Source organism: Mesocricetus auratus, unplaced genomic scaffold (genome assembly GCF_017639785.1).
Source record: "Mesocricetus auratus isolate SY011 unplaced genomic scaffold, BCM_Maur_2.0 Super-Scaffold_100006, whole genome shotgun sequence".
Lineage (NCBI taxonomy): Eukaryota > Metazoa > Chordata > Mammalia > Rodentia > Cricetidae > Mesocricetus > Mesocricetus auratus.
Window position 1 is genome coordinate 17,695,281 of NW_024429190.1, and position 24,301 is coordinate 17,719,581.

Below are 24,301 nucleotides of genomic sequence, written 5' to 3' on the forward strand. Positions count from 1 at the left end.
GACTGCTAAACCAGCCTGCATCACATCTGTGCCATTTCTGTCACATAACATCATGTGATTCTGCACTTTTTCACATCACAAGAACAAGGCAAATGCAGAGCAGTAAGATACTGTAGAAGAGAAAGACCTCATTCACATAACTTCTATTACAGTGCGTTCTTAGACTTGTTCTGTTGTTATCATTGTTAAACTATTGAAGACATGAATGTATGTATGTACATATGTATATATATGTATGTATGTATGCATAAGGTTTAATACTATCTGCATTTTCAGATATGGAATCGGTGTCTTGTAATGTTGCCCCCAAGGATGAGGTTGCTAGTGTATTTCCAAATTAGATTATACTGTAAGGGTCCAGGAAAACATTACGTAGAAGTTACTACCTACCACAGCTGCCATTTACACCCCACCTCCACAGATACAAGCACTGAAGCACAGGTAGGTTTCAGTTCTTTCTTCAGGCTCAAGAGTCAAGCCCCATCTTTCCACCTCCCCATCTGTTGTCCCCACTGATACTGCCTAGCAGGGGGAATGATGTGGTGGAAAATGTTAGCAATAAGACAGTGGGTTGTAGAAGTGGGCTGAAAGCTCCTCCTGGCTCTTCCAGATCTTCTTCTGTTGGAAACCGGACCCTTTTCTGCTCCCACACACTCTGTGTCTGTTCAAGGAGATACAGCAGAGTGGGGGTATGTCTGAATCTACTTCTCTTCCTCTATCTGAATCAAGTCATTCAAAGTTTATCCTGCACCCCAGGAAAGAATCTCCAGGATATCAAGGAAGTGGAGTGTCCCAGGACAGAAAATGTCATCTGAGTCTCCGTGTATTTAAAAGAGTATTCAGTTAAACCTCCCGAATATTGTATTTCCAAGCAGTGAAATCAATGACATGAAGTTAAAGGTCTGTGGTTCTTCATTGTGCAGTAAATTTGAGACACAAAGTATGAGGAAGCAATTGTGCTGTGTACAAAGGCCTCTAAAGGCTCTGCCTGGTGTGGATTCAAGCTGGCTCCAGAAACCCTGAGACCACGTCTGAAGGCAGACAGCAGTGGGTGGATAATGTCACCAATCAGGGCCTCTTGTTTCTGTTGTTTCTCATTTGCATTCTGAGAAGAGACTAGAAACCAAACAGGAGATGGGAAGATGGTAGATTGAAGACAGCACTATTCTGCATCTCAACAAATCTGCAAAGAATCACCAGATGCAGGGTTTCAGGAAGAGCCTTTCTTCTGATGACTAACTGAGCAGTCACTTCTGAAACCCTGTGTAGTTCCATGAGAGTTAGAAGAGGTGTGGATTCAGTCTTGTGAATTCTGTAGTGGACAGCAGACCTCTCAACAGAGGAAAGCTGGGAGGTGGACAGTCTCCCTCAGAGCTGCCCAATTCTGATTCATCAATTTCAAAACAGAAATGCATGGGTTATATAAGGAAAAGAAAAACAATATGACTGATCTTAAAGGTTAAAACTCCTCAATAGCTCAAACTAAAGATAGCAAAAGATTAAAATGCCAAAGAATTTGAAAATGTACTTTAAGAAATCATAAATAACCTCAAAGAGGGTGCAAACAAGCAAATGAATAAAGTAAGAAGGTCAATTCAGGACTTGGATAGCAAAGCAAGAAACGTGGGTAGGAAATTAAGATTATGAGAAAAAAAACTCACAAATGTTGTAAATGAAAAGTCAACAAACCAGCCAAGCAAAACAGTGACAATTATTACAGACTGCTTGAAGAAAAAGAAAGAATATCAGGATTAGAAACAGAACTAAGGAAATATTATATTCAACAAGCAATCAAGAAAAATTAAGTGTGGCCACATCGTTCAAGAACTCTGAATTATGACCAAAATTTACAAAAAAATCACAGGAGATGAGTTTCAAATGAAATGCACAGAAAACCTACTTAGTGATATTACAGAAGAGAAAACTCAAAACCAAGGGAAAAACATGGGCCACAAGGACTGGAGGTATTAGGAACCCCTAACATATATGACCAGAAAGGACTTTCCACATCACATGGTATTTAAAATGCTAAGACTGCAGAATAAAGATGCAGTATTAACAGGCTCAAGAGAAAAATACCAACATACAACAGTAAATTCATCAAAATGATCTCAGACCTCTCAGCAAAATATGCAAAGCCAGAAAAGGACAGAGGGACTTCATCCAAGTTCTGAGAGCAAATAGCTAGCAACCAAGAGTGCTGTATCCAACAAAGCTATCTTTCAAAGATGATGAAGAAAAAACTTCCACACAAAACACAACTTAAATGATCTATGAACACCAAGCCAGGACCATGGAAAATATCTGAAGGAATTCTACACAGAGAAAGAAGAAAGGTGGTCACAAGTGGAATGCATAGGAAAGAAACAATGAGAGAAATAACCAAACACATAACTAGGAAAGAGCCAAATATGCTCAAGCTCAGTTATAAGATATGCACTGATTCAAAAAGTAAAACAACAGAAGTACATGAATCAGCAAATATTTCTTGATTAAAAACTAAATATAAATGGCCTCAACTATGTAATTAAAATATGAAGACTACCTCACTGGATCAAAACACAAAAGTCAACTGTTTGCTTCCTGAAAAAAAATACCTCATTGGCAAAATGCAGACTGGGAGTCAAAGGATAGAAAAATACATTCCAAGAAAGCAGAAGCCTAGAAAAAAAAGCGAATATGAAAGTCTATGCAAAATGGTAACAGGCTACTTCAACCAACACCCCATTTTCATCAGTAGATCATCCAGACCCCAAAATGGTGGGACTGGGGATATAGTTCAGCAGTTAAGAGCATGTGTCCCTCTTGCAGAGACTTGGGTTTGTTTTGCTGCATTCACATGGTGGCTCACAACTATCCATAACTCCAATTCTAGGGGATCTTAAGCCCTTGTCTGAATTCTGAAGCACCAGACATGCACATAATGTGCATGCATTGATGTGTAATAATAAAATTGAAGCAGTAATTGTCTCCTAATGTAATGTTGAACTCTACCATACATTTAGGAAAAAATGTCAATGCTCTTCAAATTTTTCCATAAGATAGAAAGAAAGGAAACACTACCAAATTCATTCTATGGAACCAATATCACTATGATTTAAACAATAGCAGCAAATAGTTAAGGACTCAATAAAAAGGAACTGTAGACTAATTTCCCAATGTACATAGATGCAAAAAAATCAATGAAATTCTTGAAAACCAATTTCAAAAACTGCTTCAAAATATTGTGCAGTTGGTTTCATCACAGGAATGTAAGGGTAGTTCAACATGAATAAATCTGTAAGTATAATGTGACATGTAAATATAATCAAGGATAAAAACCATGAGATTATCTTGGTAGAAGCAGAAAAGGCCTTAAAAGTCCCTGGAGAATTTATGAATAAAAAAAGCATAACTCAACATAATCAAGGCTATATTTGAAAAACTTACAGCCATCATTATACTAAGTGGGGAAACACTGAAAACATTCCTCCTAAAATTGAGAACCAGGCAAGGGCATTCACTGTCTTCCATCTCATTCAACACAATGCTAGAGGTTTTACCCAGTAATAAAACAAGAGAAAGAAAGAAATGTAGCATAAATTAGAAAAAATGAGCTAAATGTTTTTCTATGCTTTGTTGTGGTGTGTGTGTGTGTGTGTGTGTGTGTGTGTGTGTGTGTGTGTGTGTGTGTGCACGCACTTATATGTGTGTAGAGACTACAGGACAGACAACCTTACGTTGTTCTTCAGCTTCCTCCCACCTTTTCATTTTTAGACAAGGTCTTCCTTCAGCCTGGACCTTACTATGTAGGCCAGCCTGGTTAGTCAGAGAGCTCTAGAGATCTACTTGTCTTGATTCTTTGGTGCAGGGCTTACAACCCCCACCACCATGTTCAATACCTCTGTAAAACTTAGGTTCTGAGGAAGCACTTTATAGACTGAACTGTCTCCCCACCTCCTCAAATTACCTCTATTTACAAACAATATTATCCTATACTTTGCCCTAAGGATGATACCAGAAAACCCTTAGCTCTAATCAACGCTTCAACATAGTTGCAAGATATAACAACATACAAAAACAATCAGCTTTTCTATGTACTAATTAATGTCCTGAGGTAGAATCAGGAACCAGGCCAGTCCTTCTCTTACAATTTTGGTTGTGAGCCTAACCTTTAATGGCTGAGCCATCTCTCCAGCCCTAAAATGTGTAGCCCATACTGGCCTCGATCTAGTGATCCTCCTACCTCTGCCTCCTTCAGCAAATCCTACCGGCATGCATCACCACAACTGGCTAGTCCTTCTTACAGTAGACTGAAACAGGTCTCAAAGGACATTCCTAACCAGGAAGGTGAAGGACCCCTGCTAGGCAAACCTTGAATATGGAAGAATGAAAGTGAAGTGTGCCCACTGTGCCAGGATTAAAGACGCTCTAAAGAGACACTTGTGACCCTCCTATTGCCTGTTGAAACAATGGTCCCATGGAAATGGAATTTCCCCAACATTCTCATGCTAGGAGAAGAAGAAGACTGGAGCCCGGTAGCAGACAGGGGAGGAATAAACTGTGTGAGATCCATAAAGTGATCTCCCACAGTTCTGACTTTTCAGACCAGAAGATGATAGAACCAAGACAATGATGGGTCAGTGGTGGGCAGGACCAAAGCTTGACCAGGACCACTTAGTATACCTCTGTATATACACATCTGTAGATACACCTTTGTATATATATACCTTTGTATCTCTGTTTAAGCCTAAACCTCATGTCAGAACACTGAAAATAAATTTGAGATTGCCCCTGTACCATCATATTTCTTATTCTTGCCAATGTGGCCGGCCACATTGAATAAATGTCCTTATTCTGACTTTCAGTTATTTGTAGGTTTCCTGGGCCTATTGAGAGTGGGTGGACTAGTCTAGTTGGTTAGGGCTGCCAGGGCTCTAACATTTCCAGTAACACCTACACAAAAGGATTGCCAGGAGACGGACACAGCAATGCCTGAAACCTGCCCTGGAGACCTGGGACAGCTCCTCCTAACCCTAAACCTCAAGACTGTCATGCCATGGAGGGATCTACTGAAACAAGCCACAAGTGGCCTCTATGCTGGGTGGGTGATCAGAGGTGACAATCAGCACTGTCACCTACAGTCACTGTGCCTAGGTCCTGGGAGTATCTGACATGAAAATCTAAAACTAGGTCTTAAAGAGGCACTGACACTCCTCAGTAAGGCTGCTCCAAGCCTTATCCACAGGAAATCATAGTTAATGAGGCAAGAACAAGCGATCTGACCAAAGCCACCCTAAGCTGCCACAAGGCAAGGCCCCCAATTAACTTCTCATTAGTAGAACTCAACTGGGCTTTGGGATTATCATTAGTCACTGTGATGTATTGAGACAGATAAACAAACACTAGCTGGTGTAGACCACAGGGTGTGCTGAGAAAGCGTGTGTCAAGAGCATGAAACTACAGCAATGTGGAAAGGACTCCAGAGCCATTAAGAGGATGATGCACACAGGGAAATCCACACCTCACTAGCATCCCATGGGCATCGTCTCTACTTCATGTCCCCGGCACGGACGGCACTGACTTATGAGCACCCCAGATACTCCAGAGGACCCGTGAATTTTGTATGTTTTGTTTGTTTAGTTGCTTAGATGGTAGGTTTTGTGTACTTGTTTGTTTTGTTTTGGTTGTTGTTGTTTTAGGTGCTGTAAAGAACACTGATGTGCAGCCAGGGTTGGGTGGATATAAGAACATTCTAGAAACTTCTTGTTTTGCTACATCCTCATTACCTCTTTCTATAAAGGACTGTCATTAGCCTTTGGCCATTCAGCCATCACAGGCTCCTGGAAAGCCTGGTGACATTAAAGTAAAAGCATGAGCTGGGAACTGAGGCTGCATCTCCCTTTGTGAGCCTAAGCTGTTGCTTCCTTCCTGGGTCCATAAGTCTGGGTCCCGACTTTAGCTCTCATGTGTATCTCCCTAAGACCTGCCTCCAAGCTGTGAGTGAGAAGTGGAGCCCCTCCATGCCCATCCCACCACTTGCTGGGCTCCACCATTTACTAGAGCCTATCGCTGTGCTTGGTTCCTGGTGTGTTTCCCTTTCTCAGTGTTCTTAACCCTGTGAGCCAACTCCTTGACCAACTTCTTTCTGTGTGTGCCACGCCTTATTGATTCTCTATTTCTGGAGAGTCCCAACCAACACACTGTCAACCATCCAGACCCAGAATTCAGCCTTTGGATTTCATTTCCCAATGTGCCTGGGGAGCTGTAGGGGCCACTTCTGCTGACACCTGCTACTTTTCCATCACCCCCAGGGAGATCACACAGCTCTGTACTTTTTTGTTGTGATGGACAGTTTTGTGTCATCTTAACACAGGCTAGTTATATGGGAAGAAGAACTTCAGTTGAAAAAATACCATAGACAAGCCTGTGAGGCATTTTCTTGATTGATGATTGATGTGAGAGGCCCAGCCCACCAGAGGTGGTGTCACCCTGGGCTGGTGGTCCTAGTGCTGCAAGAAGGCAGGCTGAACAAGCTACGAAGAACAAGCCAGTCAGTCATTTCCTCCATGGGCTCTGCTTCAGTTCCTGCCTCCAGGTTCCTGCCCTGGCCTCCCCCTCCCATATTGGATTCTAATCTATTAGCTGTCTTTAGTCCTGGTGTTTATCACATCAATAGAAACCAAATTAAGACAACTGTAAAATATCTGTTCCTGGTCACTGTTTTCTAGGATGCCAGTGTGGAAATTGATCCCTGGGGAGGAGGATTCTCAAAGTGGTCTCCATGGGGGTTGCTAAAACACAAACACCACCTGGGAGTGGCCTGGGAGCCACAACCTGGGTCACTTTTGCTGGCGTTTACATAAGGCACTCTTCAGCTGACATCATGGAGATCTGGTATCAAAGGTGACAGAGACGAGTGGTGGACGGCCCTGGGTGGTGTGTTTCGAGAGTTGGTGCTATGGTCCAAATTGTTTTCTCCAAAATTCATATGCTGAGGTCATAAACCCAGGCTGTAGACTGTGGCTGTTTAAAGAGAAGCCTGTGGTGATGGCATTAAGGGAAAATAAAATCACAGGGTGACCCTCATCCTGTCTTTCTTGGGTCCTCATGAGGTGCAAACCGGGAGAAAGGAAACAGTCTTGGCCATACCTTGATCTCAGAATCATGACCTCCAGAGCTGCTGTGGTTGGAACATAAAATGCAGCCCCAAAGACTCATTTGTTAAGACTCAATCCCCGGATGGTGATGCCGTGGAGCAGTGACTGGACCATAGGGTTCTACTTTCATTAGTGGGTTAACCTATGGGTGGGGTCATCTGTCACTGTTGGCAGATGGAGGCCTGATTAGAGGAAGCAGGTCAAAGAGGGGTTACCTTTGAAGGATATACCTTATCACCACCACCCCCCACAGAGATGTGCATGCATTGCGCCTATGTGTCCCTAGTGGCCTTTGGGGTGAGCCAGGTTAGAAGAAGAGCCCAGGAATCACTCACTTTGGAAGATGCTGAAGATGTGGGTGATCATGGAGGTCTGCCTTCTGGTTGGGGAAGCAAGCATCCCTGTCAGGGAAGTGCCATTGGCCCCAGCCAGAGCTTGGAGGCATTGTGAGAGAACCCACATCTCCTGTGGCAATTAGAGACTTATTAAGTCATTTCCTGGAACCAGTGTCCTCCAAGAACACCTCCAGCCAAATGCATTAATTAATATGAAAGGAATAAATATTTCATTGCAAACAAATGGATTCCATCCTTCCTCGCTATGTCTGGGAGAGCAAGGGCAGCCCATGCAAGCATCTCCTTCAGGCTCTAAAAAGGATTCTGACGTAAGAACAGCATCCGGGGAAGTCCGGCAACTTGCCCAGAGGCTTGTGGTTGGGCCAAAACTGCAAGCCAATGCTCATACACGAAATGTTACTTCACGACTTAATTAGCTGACATAGTTTCCTGAACAGAGCAGCCACATGGTCTGAGTTCCACCTGCCAGGAACAGTGCTTTGCGTGAGGGCAGACCTGGGTCACCGTGTGCACACGGACACCTCTGTGCTTGCCTCAGGACCTTTGCACCCCAGTGTCCCCGCCACAGAACTCTTGGATAGCCCTGAAGCTATAGGAATGCTAAGTTGGGTTTTCTGCTTCCAACCAAGTGTTTTTCCACGCTGCATTTATACACAGCTGTGCAGACATTGCAGCCTGGGATGAGACAGCTGACCTGGGTTTTTGTGTACAGGGAGTGCCTGTCTGTGCATAACAAGGCAATATTGAGTCTGGGTTATCTATCACCTGGGCAATGCCAGCTCTGTGTTACCCAGAGTCTTCCTCTGAGGAACACGGAGAGCTGTTATTGTGTAACTCCAAGCCACTTCTGGGATGTTATGCACAGGCTGCCTCTGGTCAGTCTAAGGATTTTCATTTACTTTGCTTCAGTCCTGCAGTCCTCATACAGAGGTCCCATCACTGCCAGGGGAACTCCTGAGTTGCTTTCCCTTAGGCTCTCTCCATCCTCTCCTAAAAAGAACTCAGCCCTGTTGGTGTTCAAGTCCATACCAAGGTACCACTTCCCCCTGGACTCCTTCTGTTACTCCGTCACCAGAGGTCATAGGGAGCCCACAGGAACTGGAGTCATCAGCAGGTCCCAGGCAGCCGTAAGTCAATGAGGTGCTATAGAAGCAAGTACTCCTCCAGCTTCCATCGGCCTCTTTCTCTGCTTGGAGCCTTGCTCTTTCCCCATTAGAAAAGCCTTCAACATCATGTGGGGCTGTGGGGAAAATGGCTGCCCACAGTCAGTTTTCTGATATTTAAGGGAAGATTCTACTGAAGGATTGTGAGTGGTGGAGCTTGAGTCCTACGACCCTTTGAGCCTTCAGCCCATTGCCAGGTCCAACCATGTCTCATCACATATCCACCTCTGGGGGTACATGGCAAAGATGGTGGTTGACAGCTACCCTGGACTCCAGTGAGTAAGGGGTGTGTCCTCTGAAGGGAGGGATGTTGTTCCCAAAAGATGGAGTGTGCTGAACAGTATTGGGAGTCTAGCATCATCTGTGGCCTTCCATTCCCAATCTACATTAGAAACATGAACCAAGATGAGTGTCGGGTCACTCACTGACCCAGACGCCTACAGCTGATGCAAGCTAGACTCCCCCAAAACCTAAGGTATTTTCACCAAATATCCAGAAGCCTATCCGCTATACCTCAACTACCCCCAGAACTCAGACCCAAATGGGTTCTTTTTTTAAGGATAATTCCTTCCAAATTCAGTAGTCTAAAGCCGTTTACTTTTGGAGGCACATGGGAAGTGAGACTGCTCCCGGGATGCATGTGGAATTGCTGCAAAGTCGGCATGCGTGCGCACCTGCTGATAGCCAGGCTATTGTCTCCCTTCACAATGAACTCTTAATAAGTGTTGACAGGCAGCCTGACCAAGGCAGAGACCGAAGCACCAAATTCACTCCCTGTTAGAAGGGTCTGGCCCTGGGGCAGCCTGGTTCCACTACAGCTGAGAGCAGCCTCAAGACTTAATCAGCACTGACCACAAAAGCAGTCATTATTTGGTATTTCAATCAGAACAAAGCTAGCTTCTAGCTCCTGAGAGGAAGCCAACCTCATCCTGACGTTAATGTATATTCCCCAAGAATTTGAGTGTCTTTAAGACCACTGACTTAACAAATAGATGTCAGCAAGCTTGGATCTTCTAAAAAGATGAACTATAACCAGGAGTTTCTAAGACACCAAGGCACCAAGAGCCAGATCATGTGCCAGACAGCAGGACAGGATGAGACAGAAAGGGCAGACAGTGTCTAGGGATGATGGGATGAAGCCAATTTTAAAGATGGCAACGCCTCGTGCTAACATGTCTAGCAGCATGTCACAGAGATAGTCGAGTTCAGGGCTGTCAATGACAGGAGGGCACAGGAGAAAGCTATGAAGCCCCAACTGTGGTGTGGACTAGGAGAGGTGTCTCAAGATCCTTTCAGCCGTAGAACTGGCACATTAGGGTGGGAAACAACAGCAGGGGTCTTACGTGTCAGGCTGGGCTGTGTTCTTGCTGTTAAGTCAGTTAACATCAATGGGGTCAGGGCAAGCCTCCTAGGTTTCCGGGCCATAGCTGTTCTGAGAAATCCAGAGATGAGGAGCCTCTGGTATGACACACTCTCTGCTGCAGGCCCCCAGGCCCCCTAAAGAGAACATGTAGTGGATAGACAGCAAGAAGTCCAGCTGAGAAATAAAGAGACAGGAATACATGCCCACACGAGAGGCCGAGTGTGCAGGGATCACTGAGTTAACTCTCTAATGGTCTCTATGGTCCAGATAAAAAAGAGGAAGTGTAAGCCACAAAAGAAATTATTTTTAAAGAAGAAGCTTCCACGTAGATATAATCTATCAAACCTCCCAAATGTTAACAAAATACTTAAAACCAAACTTTCTGAAAGGTGAGAGACAAGAGTAGTATGTACTTTAGATATAAAAACAAATTCGAATAGCATATGTAGAGATCTAAACCTTAAGAAACCACAATACATTTGACAACTACAGTAGAGATGCTGACAGGGTGGAGACCAACCTGAGCAATTGCTGTGTCCCTGCATCTTAGGTAAATATTATGAAATAAATAAGATGTGAGTTCCTAGAACAACAATTAAAAACATAGTGCAGGAAAGTGTAACTATGGCCTCACTAGAGAAATTAAAAGGAAGTTCTGAATATTTAGTGTAGGGAGAGATCTTACGTACCTGTAGTGCTGACCACGCCTATTTGGGTGTGGTCACAGGTATGTAGAAGATGCGGGGGCTAAAGAGCTAAGAGGAAGGGGACTCGCTCTCTCTTGGGATTCCGGTAGGGTCTCGGGGAGCAGCAAGCGCTGACTTTGGGTTCTTGGCTTCTCATGTAAGTGATTTCTACCTAATAAAATATCATATGACATCCCTATTCTGTGTAGGCTAATTTTCCTCAATAATTTAGTCTAATAAATGCAGGATAGGAGAAACAGAAAAACAAAAATAGTGGTGATGCAGAAAATCATAAAAATACACTAAATATAAGCCAAACAATTCCAATAATTATATCAATCACAAATCAAATGAACAGTTCAATTAAAAAGGCAGACTTTGTAAAATAGATCTTTTAAAAGCAAGACCTAACTATGTGCTATCTTCATGGTATTCATTTTTAATGTGAAAGGCAGAATGAAAAATAAATAAATAAAACATATGCCAATTATCAGTAGTATAGAGGAGAGTGATTATGTTGATCCCAGAGAAAATAAAAGTTAAAATGAGAGTATTAGCAGAGATGGAAAAGTCATTTCATAATAATGGGGTCTATTCATCCTAAGAATATAACAGTGAGTTTGGACACAACTGTCTCAGAATAGATGACCAACTCCATCTCCAAATCAGCAAAGACACAGATCTGAACAGCAACAAGATGCTACTTCTTTTCTTTTGCTGTGACAGAAAAAAAACTAGCTAAAACTTACTGAAGGATTTGTTTTGCTTGAGTTTGTGGATACATAGTTCATCTTAATAGGGACTGCATGGTGCTGGGAGCTAAAGACAAATGGTCACATTGCATCCAGTCAGGAAGCAGAGACTTGAATGCTGGGACTTGCTGATTTTTTGCCTTTCATCATCCCAGACCAAGAGATGGTCATCTCTAATGAAATATTAGCAAATGAAATTCAGTGCTTTACATACGTGTGGGCACACATGCACCCACACATGTGCTCACACATGGATGTACACCACATGCACATACATACCATGAAAAAAGAAAAACCTCAAGGACCAAACAGAGCTCCCCATCCTTGTGATTTCTCATCTCGTAATGGGGAGTTTAGCCATTTCAATAAAGCAAGAGCGCTAAAAGCACAAGACAGGAGACACAGGTAAAATTACCTGTCCTGATTAGCTGTCTGTTGCTGTGATAAAACACTGACCTAAGCCAACGTGGGACCGAAAGGGCTTATTTCAGCCTAGAAGTTACCGTCTAAGGGAAGTCATCCAGAGAAGTCAGGGAAAGAACCTGGAGGCAGGAACTGAAGTAGAGACTCTGGCTGCTTACTGGCTTGCTCTCCTATACAACCCAGGGCCACCTGCTTAGGGATTGTGCTACCCACAGTAGACTGGGACCTGTCACATCAATCAGGATGATGCTCATGGGCCAATCTGATGGATGCAATCCCCCTATTGAGGTTCCCTCTTTTCAGGTGACTCCAATTCATGTCAAATTGACAAATACTGATCAGAACATACAGCTCTGAGCAGATGGAAGATTTTCTGATAAAATCTCCTGGAAGCTACACACCAACTATCACAATTAGCTATTTAAGGCGTAGTGTTTTGGGGGCAGCATTTGCACTGAATGGTCAGCAACACTATTGAACTAACTGCCTTCTTGCAGTGGCGACTCCACAGGGATCTCCTGTTTACCCAGAGATGCTATGTAAGGACGAGTCCCTTCTATAAACACTGGCTGAACTGCCAGTACACTGAACCCCTTTGACTCAAAGACACCAGGGTCTGTTCAGTTAACAAGTGGTACAATTCACTGGGAAACACAAATCCCTAACACTTTTACACATGTGTACTGAAGAACTTACAAATGGGTGTGAAAAGGTAGGCTGCCCTTGCGGCCCCAGAATGCCTGTGGTTATGTGGAGACTGGCAGAACTCAGCTTCAAATCATGAACATCCTGCTAAGTGAACTGATCCTCAACACTGCATTTTAGAATGGCTATTGTGAATCCATGGGGGATTCCCAAGTCAAGGAGAAGCAGAAACCTCCAGAAAAGTCTCACTATGGAGGAGGGTCTGTGTCTCAGGAGTGGGATTTTCACTGAGCATGTTGGTCCATACATCTGTCCATTTATGCCATTGCATGGTGAGTTCCTGCTCCATGAAGGCCATGTTTCACCAGTAAAATATCTGTCAGTACTTGGAGCACCCCAAGGACACTGTGACTCCAAACTTTATTTTTGCCCTCCTCTACAAAGAACTTACTTCCCAATCACAAGCTCAAAATGAAGAATGCTTATTCTCCCAGCATCCTCAGCAGCTGGAAATAGTCACATCCCTTCCTATACCCATCCCCACTTCCTATCTGTCCAGAAGGATAAAAGCTCTCACCACCTACTCTTGCCACTATGGTGTATAGGACTAGGTGACCATGAGCTGAACCTCCAGAAACCATGAGCCAAAATAAGTCCTTTTTCTTTTAGTTTTTTATATCAGTCATTCTGTCTCAGCAGTAAGAAAAGTAACATACAGTTGCTAGTTACTGGGTTTAAGTTTTGTAGTCACTTCATCCAGAAAAAGTAAATAATAGCATTTGAGTATAAGAGTACCTTGCTTCTCAAACAACTATTGCTAAGGGAAGTTTCTCTTTTCCCCTAAAACCCTTACCTTCTAATTTTTATGACATTTATCCCTAAAGAATCAAGAATCACAAATGTGAATTTTTTAAAAACCAAATGTCCAGGAGACAGAAAGAGCCATCTCATGTAAAGTTAGGAGGAGCCAGGTCCCACTCTCCTCATTTAGTTTTTCAAGGAAGACCTGGCATCCAGCAATGTTAGCACAATTGCCACTGGGAATCACCTAAGCAGACTTAGCGGTTAATTCCATTTTCAGAGTAAAATACACCAGAGTCCAAGAAAACCATTTAGGCTTCCTTTCGCGTCTCAGATTTGCCGAATAGAAACCTTCTGTCAGCAGGAAGTGCCCAGCGACCATTGCAAAGCAAAGCCACAGAACACACACATGCTCGAGCCCCGGTGTGGGAACACCAGACCTTGAGCAGAGACCCACTTCCCCTTCTGCCTGGGAGTAGGCAGCTGTAAGACAATGTTTAGTAAAAACATGTTTACTAAAAACGATACAATAAGTTCCTGGCCACTTCCCCTTCTGCCTGGGAGTAGGCAGCTGTAAGACAATGTTTAGTAAAAACATGTTTACTAAAAATGATACAATAAGTTCCTGGGAAAGGCCTTCCCACAGAAACCGACCTGACCTCGACCTTGTCCAAAGACTAACCGCACCTTCAAAAACCCACACACATCCACCTCTGGGGCAGAGCAGAACCAGCCAGGGTAGAGGAGAGAGCAGAAGCTTCTCTGGTGGGAGCTTTTCTTAGGAGGTTTTCTTGAACCTTTTTGGAGCCTGTTTAAAGTTCTCTTTATATCATTGAACGAGTCTCTGTGTTTTCAATACCCGACACCCTCCGCACGTTCTCGGACACAGGCCGCGCAGCAGACGTGACACCCCGGCATCCAGACTTCCACATTTTGTTTGTTGTTTTAAAAAAGAAGGTTGTTCTTACCTTCCCGAAACTCCCTTTGCCAATGGCCCGCAGGATCTGGAAGTGGTCAAAGTTGACTGTAAAGAAAGGAGAAAGTGGCAGTCAGATCAGGCTTGCCTCTCAGGCACGTTGTCCACGTAATACACACTTGCCCTTCTGGTTTCTGCCCACCGGTGTCATCCATCTCATATCAGCACCTGGCCACCGAGGCGCGGCTGATGAAGGACATCTCATTTTCTCCCAAACACAGTTAGAATCTCACCATGGTGCATAAGAGGAAACATCTTGCAGGGACCAAGGTGGGTGACAACAGAAAAGTTCAGCTATTTGGATTTCATATTCTTAAGTCTATTTTCCCTTCTCCAGACAGAGCTCTCACAGTCAGACCACAGCTTGCCTGCACCTGCTGTTACAGTCATAGAGCCTGCTCCTTCCACACAGTGTGTCTAATGCCTAGCATTAAGGCTGCTGACCCACACCGCCCGCCTGTTCTCATTCTGAATCACACCACCCCTTGCCCCCTTTAGCTGCCTCTGTGTCTTTACCCTCCAGCCTCACTGACTGAACTCCACCCCAACCTCTGCATGAAAGCAAGTCAGCAATGTGTGGCTGACTGTCATGAACGTCCTCTACCTTCTGCGCCCCTGACCCCTGTCTCCTTTCGCTTTTGATTTTCAGACAGGTCTCATGTAACCCAGATTTCCCCTTTTCTCTACCTTTGGAGGGTTGAGATTACAGATACAAGGCCAAGTTTGTGCAGTACTGAGGCATTGAACCAAGAACTTTGTGCATATGAGGCAAGCACTCTACAAACTGAACTATACCCCCATGTTCCCTCTCTCCTTTCAAAGGTACCTACCAGGCTTCTATGGCAAAGTTTTCTCTCAAATACCCCATCAATGGCTTCTGTATACTCAGACTTTCCCTCCCAGGGGTTAGACACTGGAATCTGTCAGCTCTCTGTCATACAAGTATTCTCATGACCTCCAGAGACTTCAGTGACATGCCAGAGCCTGCCAAAAGTATCCCTGGCCTTTAGGTAGTTTGAACTGATGCCTGCCACCAGAATACTCTAGGGCATTCAGACCCACCTTGAATCCCAACAGACCCCAGGCAGAGTGGTATCTCCTTTCTGCTGACCATGATTTCAGTAGGTCCAGCAGCCCCCAGGCTTGGTGGCATCAACCTTCTCAAAGCCCAGGATGCATCTACAGCTCCTTTCCCTCCCAACCCCACTTTTAGTCCTGTATCAGCATGGGTCTATTTTTACTTTCTGTTCTCTTTCATCTGCCCCTCCTGAGTCCCCTTTGATTTCTACTTTCCTCTGTCACCTGATGTCTACAGTGCCGTCTCAACCTCCCAGCCCTCCCCTGGGGCACATGTAATGATGGTGATAATCGTGTCTGTCCACTGTTTACTCCCTTGTCCTGACCCCTGTCTTAACCATGGAGAACATACTCCTCACTGAACTGCACGGTCTCAGCCTCACACCTCCCGCATGCTGCAGACACAGCTCTCTTCCTTCCTCGTAAAGCTGTCCCTTTTCCATTTGATGCTCTTCTCCCAGTGTTCACTTGTCACCGTGCAGTCACCTTCTGTGTCCTGAGAGGGGACCAGGCCTAACTTTTAGCTAAGCATGCAGTCTTGTAGCATGGTAACTTCCACTGAACACACCATTCTGGGTAGCTCAATGGGACTTGATCATTTTTCTTTGCTAGGCTCTAAGTTGCCTGGGGTCAAGGGTCATGATTATTCTATTTGCTGTTACTCCCTTAGCACCTTGACCTTGCTTAGCACACTTCGGTACTCTGTAACTACTCATTAACTGAAGGGGTGATTGAGTGAGCTAATCTCCATATTCATGGTGCCAAGTGCATAATAAGTCTTTGGTAAATATTTTTTGCATTTGACTGAATTGCAGCCAGTTCTCAGTAACTAGGAAAGACATGCTATTTACGAAGATGAAGGGGATTGATTAGCTCACTGCATAATTGAAGTTGGGGTGTGGGGAAATCAATGAAAACAATTAGTTCCTTGTATATTAGACTTTGCCAAGCCAAAGTCAGAATCCAGCGAGCTGTCAAACCCCTGGCGTGCTTAGAACAGAGAGGCTGGGTTAACAGTTAACTATTAAAACTTCCCTTCTTTAATGCAGCTCTGTTTACTTTCAGAATAACTTACTGGAACCAGAAATTCTTCATTTCTCCTCTTATCCACTCAAGTTGAGTGGAGAAGAGGAAAGCATTGAACTTGGGCCACAGTGCAGGTGGCTGTCATGTGCTGGGACGTGTGCATAGCTTAACAATAACCTCCATGGTTCAGGAACTAATGTCACTGCAGGTCTTCACCCTCCAGGCATCATAGCCAGCTCTCCAGAGCATGACTTAGGAACTACCAGAACTTGGATGCTGAGTCCCTGCCTAGGAAGCAGCTCTTTATCCCTATCAGAAAACAAAACAAAACAATGCTTTTGTTCAGCTGGTGGAGCTGCTGTCGGAAGATTCCTTTTGATAAAAGAGCCAGACACATGAAAAGGATGATAAGCCCTCTTTTATCATTGGATTTGGAGCTCCATTGTGATCTTACTGTGGAGCAAAAGGATAGTCATTTATGCCATCAGTATAGAGGCTAGATTACCTTGATTTGCATCCCGTCGCTCAGCAACTGGGTGATCTCAGAGATGTGGCTTAAATTCTGTGCTCCTTCTTAATACTAGGTATGATAAAAATAATTCTTACTTTTCTCAATACTATGTCAAATGCCTAACAGAAACAGCCTAAGAGTTTAACATTGGTTCATTAATTCAGAGGGAAGAGCCCATCATTGCTGGGAAGGTATAGTATCTGGAATAGGCTGGTCTAAGTATAAGAAACTTGCAGCTTCTCACATGGTGCCAAACAGGAAACAGGAAAGGGTGTAAGCTGAGCTAGCTTCAGGGCCCATCCCCCTGCAGCTTCCATTAGCTGGGCCCTCTGTCTCAAAGAATGCATGATCTCCCAAAATATCACCACCAGTTGAGGACTAAGTGTTCAAACACATGAACCTGTGAGGGTATGGCAGTTTGCATTCTATTACTATAATGAACACAACCAAAAGAAATTTGGAGAGGAGAGGGTTTGTCTCAGCTTACATGTCCTGATCACAGTCTATCATGCAGGCAAGTCAGGGCATGGATTCAAGTCAGGAACCTGGAGGCAGGAGCTGATGCAGAGGCCATGGGGGGTGCTGCTTACTGGCTTGCCTGCCCTGGCTTGCTCACCCTACTAGGCTACCTGCCTAGGGATGGCATCACCCACTATGGGACCCTGGTGCTCATATGTGTTTAGGCAGAATGTCCCACTGGCTAAAGCTGTTTTGAGTAAGTTACATGTAAAAATCAGGAAGTCCACACGCACACACACACATACACACACACACACACTGCTTGCTGACATCATGTAAGAAACAACACTGCACTGCACACCTTTATCTCTTGGCTCCAGACATCTGCCACCCCTGTTGACCTACTGTTTTCTGATAATAGATCCAGCCATTCACTTATGACATGGATTGAGAAAATGTCATTTAGTCCTGTCTGCGATCCTTGCAGGGAGCTTGTCACAGGTCTGACACCCCCAACAGGCTCCTCTGCCTCTCTTTCCTGATTCTCTAAGGCTGAGCATCCAGGACCATTAACTTCTTCAGCCGCCTACACTGTGGATAAACAACTTCATGTCCCCCAGAGTCCCCAGTATCCTCTGAAAGCGCATCCCCATGGGACACCTCCCACGCAGTGCCAGCCTAGCCCCCTATGCCTGCAGGGCTTAACCCTTGGGGCCCCACCATGGCTGCATCCCAGGCCTCAAATGTCTCCTCCCTTAACCAGTCACCCTACCTGTAATTGCTTATAGTGAACAATCAGACCCAACTCCTGCTGGGGTGTATCCCCCTGGGAAACTGAGTTGAGATGACATCCACAGACAACCAGGAAAAGGTAGAGAAAAGAACATGCCTTGGAGGCTAGCAGACTGCAATCCAATGGGGGCAGGGAGACTTTCACATGAGCAAACCTTGGTGATGTGCTAAGTTATTTGGAAAGATGTGCAGTCAAATTAGTGCCTCTTGGTTTTCTTCCTCCTTTCCTTGCATCTGTTCTTTCAAGGCAGTCTCATGCAGCCCAGGTTAGCCTCAAACCCTGTGTGTACTCAAGGATGATCTTGAACTTCTGATCCTCTGATTATAGGCATGTGCTGCCACATCCAGTTCTGTGGTACTGGGAATGAATGGGACTCTAGGCTTCATGCCTCCCATTCCATTTGACACCAAGGTCAGCTCTTGAGTAGATGAGAGTCAAAGCTAATGGCACTAAAACTGCAGACCTCAGTTCCAGGCTGGAAGGCCGTCACTATGTATCCTCATCCATGGTGAGTAGAAATGGCAATTTGAGTGTTGACTTTGTCTCTCAGCAAGTCATTGGCTTAGTTCAAGTCTACAGACTTAAGGTCTTCACCCAACCTGGAACTGCTAGGTCTCCATTAGGAAGAGTCAGTTGATGGGGATGTCCTTCTGTATATATGTTTCTCTTATTGGTTGATGAATAAAACACTGATTGGTTAGTATCCAGGCAGGAAGTATAGGTGGGGCTATCAGACAAGGAGAATTCTGGGGAGAGGATGCAGAGAGTGAACCATGTGGGAGATGCTGTTGTAGCTACCTGGAAGATAGGACGTGCCAAGCATTCTCTGGTAAGATAAGGCCATGTAGAAATACATAGATTAATAGTTATGGGTTAATAATTAAGAGAAAGCTACCCAGTAAGAAGCCTGAGTCATCAGCCAAACAGTTTATAATTAATATAAGTGTCCGTATGTTTACTTGGGGCTGAAGGACAGTGGGACAAGGTAGAACAGAAACTCCATCTACAGCCAGTACTCTGAGTACTATACACATATGGTTACCATCCAGGGACTCAGCTAACTGGAGTGCTTTAATTTCACTTATGCTCATGCAACAAAATGCCCTGATTTAAAGAGAGGAGCTGTAGTCCTTCACTGTGCTCATCTTCATTTCTCCACCCTTAAATGGTTCAGGATCTAGTGCCTAGGGAATCATGCCCTCCACATTGGGCAGGTCTTCAATTAATTAAGTCAACCACACAAACATGCCCATAGGCAAACTTGACCTAGACAATCCTTCAGTGAAACTCTCTGCCCAGGTGATCCAAGATTGTATCAAGTGGACAGTTAAACCTGACCATCACATAGGGAAGAAAAACTGTGTATTAAACATCCACAGGCTGTTTTCTTGTCAGGATTCCCTAACAATACAGTGTAACAGCACTTCAACAGCATCTACCCTGAGTTAGCTGAAGTTACCTAGAGCTGCGTAAAGCAAGAGTGTCCAATCTCTGACCCATGGGTTGTGAGAGCACACACATTTATTTCTTGGGACACTGCAATATAGCATCACCATCTACAAAGTTCATAGCCCCAAACCACACAATTGAGTTACACAAAACAACCAAACAAAGACTGAATGCTTTAAATAAATTTAGAATTTTGTGTTAGGCTGCATTCATTACTACCCTAGGCCACATGTGGCAAATGGGATGGAGGATGGACATTCCTGGTTAAAACAAACAGGAGGATGCATTTGCAGTTTGTGCAAGTCAATTGAGGGTCTGAGGATGTTGGTATCTTGGAGGTTCCTGGAAAGATCCCCTGAGCTCCTCTTGCCCACTGTGCTTCATCCAAATGCTGTACTTCACCAGATCCATCCTGCAAACTCCAAGCATACCACAATCCCAACGGCTCTGTAGATCTGTGGGCTTGGGCTCTGAATGCAACCTTTCCCATCTTTTGCTCCTGAGATGAGACAGGTCTCTTTCACATTCCTGCCCAAAGCTGAGAAATTCCACTGGAGAGTCTGCTCCTGGCCAGTGTCCATGCTGGCTGGCAGGGCTGATACAGGGGTCAAGGCTGGGTTTGATGTAGGCACTCCACATGGTCCTGCTCTGACTACGTGCCCCACACTCCACACATGAATAGAGAAGCTGGGATTGGGATTTGCTTCACAGAGCTGCAGCCCTGCTTTCAGCCTCATTAAAAAGAGTTTTGTTTCCTTGTTGATAAATGTGTTTAATAACACCCCAAGCCTTTTTTTTCTAACAGTCTACACTCTTATCAGCAAAAACACTGAATCTGTAAGCAGCTAGGAATTTGCACGCCTAATTCATATGGGTAGAATACGGCAGAAAACTTTAGTACATTAAGTTAATTTAGAGCTGGTGTAAAATTCATGATTAGACAAGCTTCCAAGAGAGCCTGGGAACTCAACTGTCAATCTGTCCTTCCTCCTTGGGTGCCTAATGTCTTCATTTTCTTTCCTGATGCTGTGACAAAATGTGATGACAAAGACAACTTAAGGGAGAAGAGTTTAATTGCCCAGGTATAGTCTATAATTGCAGGGGTCAAGGATGCAAACACAGTTCATCTGCAGTCAAGAGCAGAGAGCAGTGGATTAGTTCATGCTTGCTAGTGCTCAACTCACTTTCTCCACTCTTAAACAATCCAGGCTATAGTGTCACCCATAGTGAGCATGTCTTCCAGACTCAGTGAGTGTAGCCAAGACAGCCCCTCACAGACATATGCACAAACCAACTTAATCCAGACAATTCCTTGCAGAGGTTCCCTTCCCAAGGGAATTCTAGATTGTGTTAAATTGGCAAGTTAAATTGCCTTGATGTATTTCTTTCCTGGGAGAGCCCTAACAAATTGTCACCAAGGAGCTTAAGACAGCAGGAATTAATTATCCTACAGTTCAAAAGGTCTAAAGTCCAGAGCCAAAGTGCCGGCTGGTCTGTGCCATCCATGAATGCATCCCTAACTCCATCATCAGTCCTTGGCATTCTGAATCGTGTCTCTGCATCACCCCAGCCCTTGCCTCTACCTTCTTGGGCTTCCCCCATGTGTCTCTTCATTCTCCATACTCAGCCACTTCACATGTAGGTGTGAACCCTATGTCCAGGATGCTTCTGGATACTTTCAACTATACCAGTAAAAACTTATTTCCACATCTGTACCCATTCTCAGATTCCATGTGGATGGGCATTGGGAGGGAAGAGCTACTCAGCTCAATGTACCCACAAGAACCCCCAACACAAAGAATGGCCAGTGAAGGAAAGCTGAGTGGTGACCAGAAGTTCCAGCCCTCATTTAATGCATCTGTCCGTCCACACTGGTGAACACACCTGCAACTGTCAGAGTCATAGACATAAACTTTAGGAATCAAAATTGCACCTTCTGCTCCTCACCCCAGTAGAGTTGAGCCAGAGCTTTGATTTCAACACATGGACCGGAAGACATGTGACTGTACCCCCTGAAAGTTCCCAGTGCTCAGGACAATAATTCAAAGGGAAGCTCCCTAAATACCTAAACCACAGATGTTTCTACCAAGTGACAGCTGACTATCTGCCTCATTTGGAGGAAAAGCAGTTCAGGGGTCAGGGCCTAGCATGACTGGAGGAACACCCAGTGATATTTTTTGACTCAGTTGCTGAGCAGCAGAATGGAAAGGGTGACAGGTGACATGGAGAAAAATGTCTATTCTGCTGCCTTCTAAACAGAAAAGTGCTCTGATCACCCACACTTAATGTTGAGAGGGAGATGCTGTGGATGTCAGATCTTCCTGAGCACTTTGCCCATGAGCAGTGAAGAAAGCTGGGGCAACAGAAAAGTAAGATGCTACTTTGATACAGTTAATAGTTTTACTTATCACCTTATCAAGTAGAAGCAAGCATCCTCCATTCACTGCCTTATACTTCTAAAACACCTGCCTGATGTCCTTATAAGATGATGACATTCATAAGCCACATGTATGGCTGGCTTCTTGAATGTACTTTGGGCTTATTTCCTAGATAGAACGAATGTCCCCTGACTGTCACTGTGAGACACTCTGCCATCAAGACTGAGCACATATCTCACATCTCAGCCCCTCTACCCACCAACCTTGGGCTTTGTTTCCACATCTGCAAGATGGGACTACTAATATCACCTGGCAAAGACATAGCCATAGTAGAAATTTTAGATCCTTAGAAAGCAGGGAGCACTCCACCGGGAAGGTCAAAGCCAAGGGGCAAACTATGGTCACCACAGTGGCTGGGTGTTAAGACAAATGTGTTTGGAGGAGGGAAACCATTAAAACCTAAAGGAAATGATGGAGTCCAGGCAAAAATAGCAGCTTCTGGGGCTTCAATCTCCGTATCAGCCTCAGAATGTGAAACACACCATTTGATCCGTTGAAGCTTCTTTCACGGTGTGTGATAGTCCTCCCACTCAACAGCTCAGTGCATTCTTTCTGCAACTGGAAATGCTCAAGGAGTTAAACAAACTGTGAAAACAAAGCCTTTTGGAAGAAGGCTTTAGTCATAACACAAATTGTCGAACACATGGCTGGGTTTTGTCAGCTACTGGGAAGAAGGTGAAACTTGCCAACAGAAGTTTGAAGAAAATGACAATATCTGTGATGAAGCAAAGCCAGACACAAGTCTCCCAAGGCTCCCCGACTCCCCGAGGCTGAGCAGCCTTCTAAAGCACACATTTTCATGAAGTTGCAATGAAAATGGTTCAAGTCTCCCTTCTCTGTTCATGGGAATGGAAAATCGTTTTGCCCAGTCCTGGTATGCTTTCAGAGCCCCATTAGGCGAGTTGTACTTTTCTTTCCTGGGTGTCAGAAATGACACAGCCTGCCTGCCTTTCTTAGACATTGATTTTGTCATCCTCCCACCAGGGGGGGATGTGGGGAAGCAACCCCAGGGTCTCACAGGTAAAACTCAAATGCACTCAGATTGCATAGATGTGCATATGGATTCAAAACTATGGCAGGAAGAATCAAGCCTCTTTGCATGGGAGTGGGTGATAATGGGCCACAGGTTAAGAAGCAGCGCATGTAGAGTTAATGCCCAAACTCCATTTACAGTCCTCACCTTTCGGGTCACCTGTCTGTAAACACTGCACTAAGCAAATGGGGACAAAAATTTATTGTGATAGAATAGCCACCTGTGTCAGACAGGGGACAGATGCCTAGGATGGGCCAGCCTCCAGTAGCAAAAGGTAGAAAATGAGAGCTAATGAGGACCACCACTGTGAGTGATGATAAACAGGGAAGGAGTCCACGGGTGTCCAGAGCAGAGGGCTCCACTGAGCATGCTGGCCTCTCAAAGCCAGTGGCCTCAGAGACAAGAATAGAGGGATGAAACCCCTGTCCTCCTTTAAAGAGGAAAACATGCACACATTCTCTACTTGGAGAACAGTGACTACACAGGTCCTGGGAAGGCTCAAGGATCTGATGTGTGCTTCAGTGAGCAGTGCAGCCAACCCCTCTAACTACATAAGCATGGGAACTCTACCCTCTAACTACATGTGGGGACTTCACCCCTCTAACTACATAAGCACAGGAACTTCTAGGAACCGTCTATGCTGACAAATAGAATAACATGGGATAAATGAATAAAGTCCCACAAATTCACAACCAACCGAGACTGAATCACGAAGAAACAGCCAACATGAACACAGCAATAACAAGCAGGAAGATTCAATTAGTGGGGGAAAGCCTTCCCCAAAGAAAAGCCTGGGGCTAGACAGCCTCTCTGGAAAATTCAACTGAACAGAGAAGAGCTGCCAATCATTTTCAAACTCTTGCAAAAAAATGTCAATCCTTCTCTTGCAAAAGAACTCAAAGGTGGGAACTCTCAGGTTTATTTCATGAGACAAGAATTGTCCTGACATCGAATCCAGACAGGCTATAAGGAAAGAAAACCAAAGCTCTTCCCCTTGAGGAAGATACTGAAAAGGCCCTCAAAAAGGTGTCAGCAGAGAAACCAACAGCACACTGGAAGGAACACTTGTGGATGAATCTAGACAGGCAAATCTCACCACCACATACCACACAACAGATAAAAGATGGAAACCGGAGCCCATCTAAACAGATGAAAACCATGCGATTGTCATCTTCTAGAATCCCCCTTTTAGATTTCCCCATCCCCTGTAG

At 44.6% G+C, this 24,301-nt stretch overlaps 1 protein-coding gene across 3 annotated transcripts in view; it reads right to left on the reverse strand.

Moving 5' to 3' along the window:
• Positions 1-24,301, reverse strand: part of Stk32b (serine/threonine kinase 32B) — a 238,465-nt gene that overhangs the window by 163,449 nt on the left and 50,715 nt on the right. The window contains exons 1-2 of one of the 3 annotated variants that reach the window (XM_040747010.1): positions 14,538-14,824; positions 14,297-14,352 (exon numbers count right to left, since the gene is read on the reverse strand). In XM_040747010.1, coding sequence (XP_040602944.1) covers positions 14,297-14,352; positions 14,538-14,559 — 78 coding nt within the window. In that variant the 5' untranslated portion in view covers positions 14,560-14,824. Of the gene's footprint in view, positions 1-4,353; positions 4,436-14,296; positions 14,353-14,537; positions 14,825-24,301 lie in introns of those variants that run through there. The other 2 variants (XM_040747009.1, XM_040747011.1) reach the window with 2 other exon arrangements.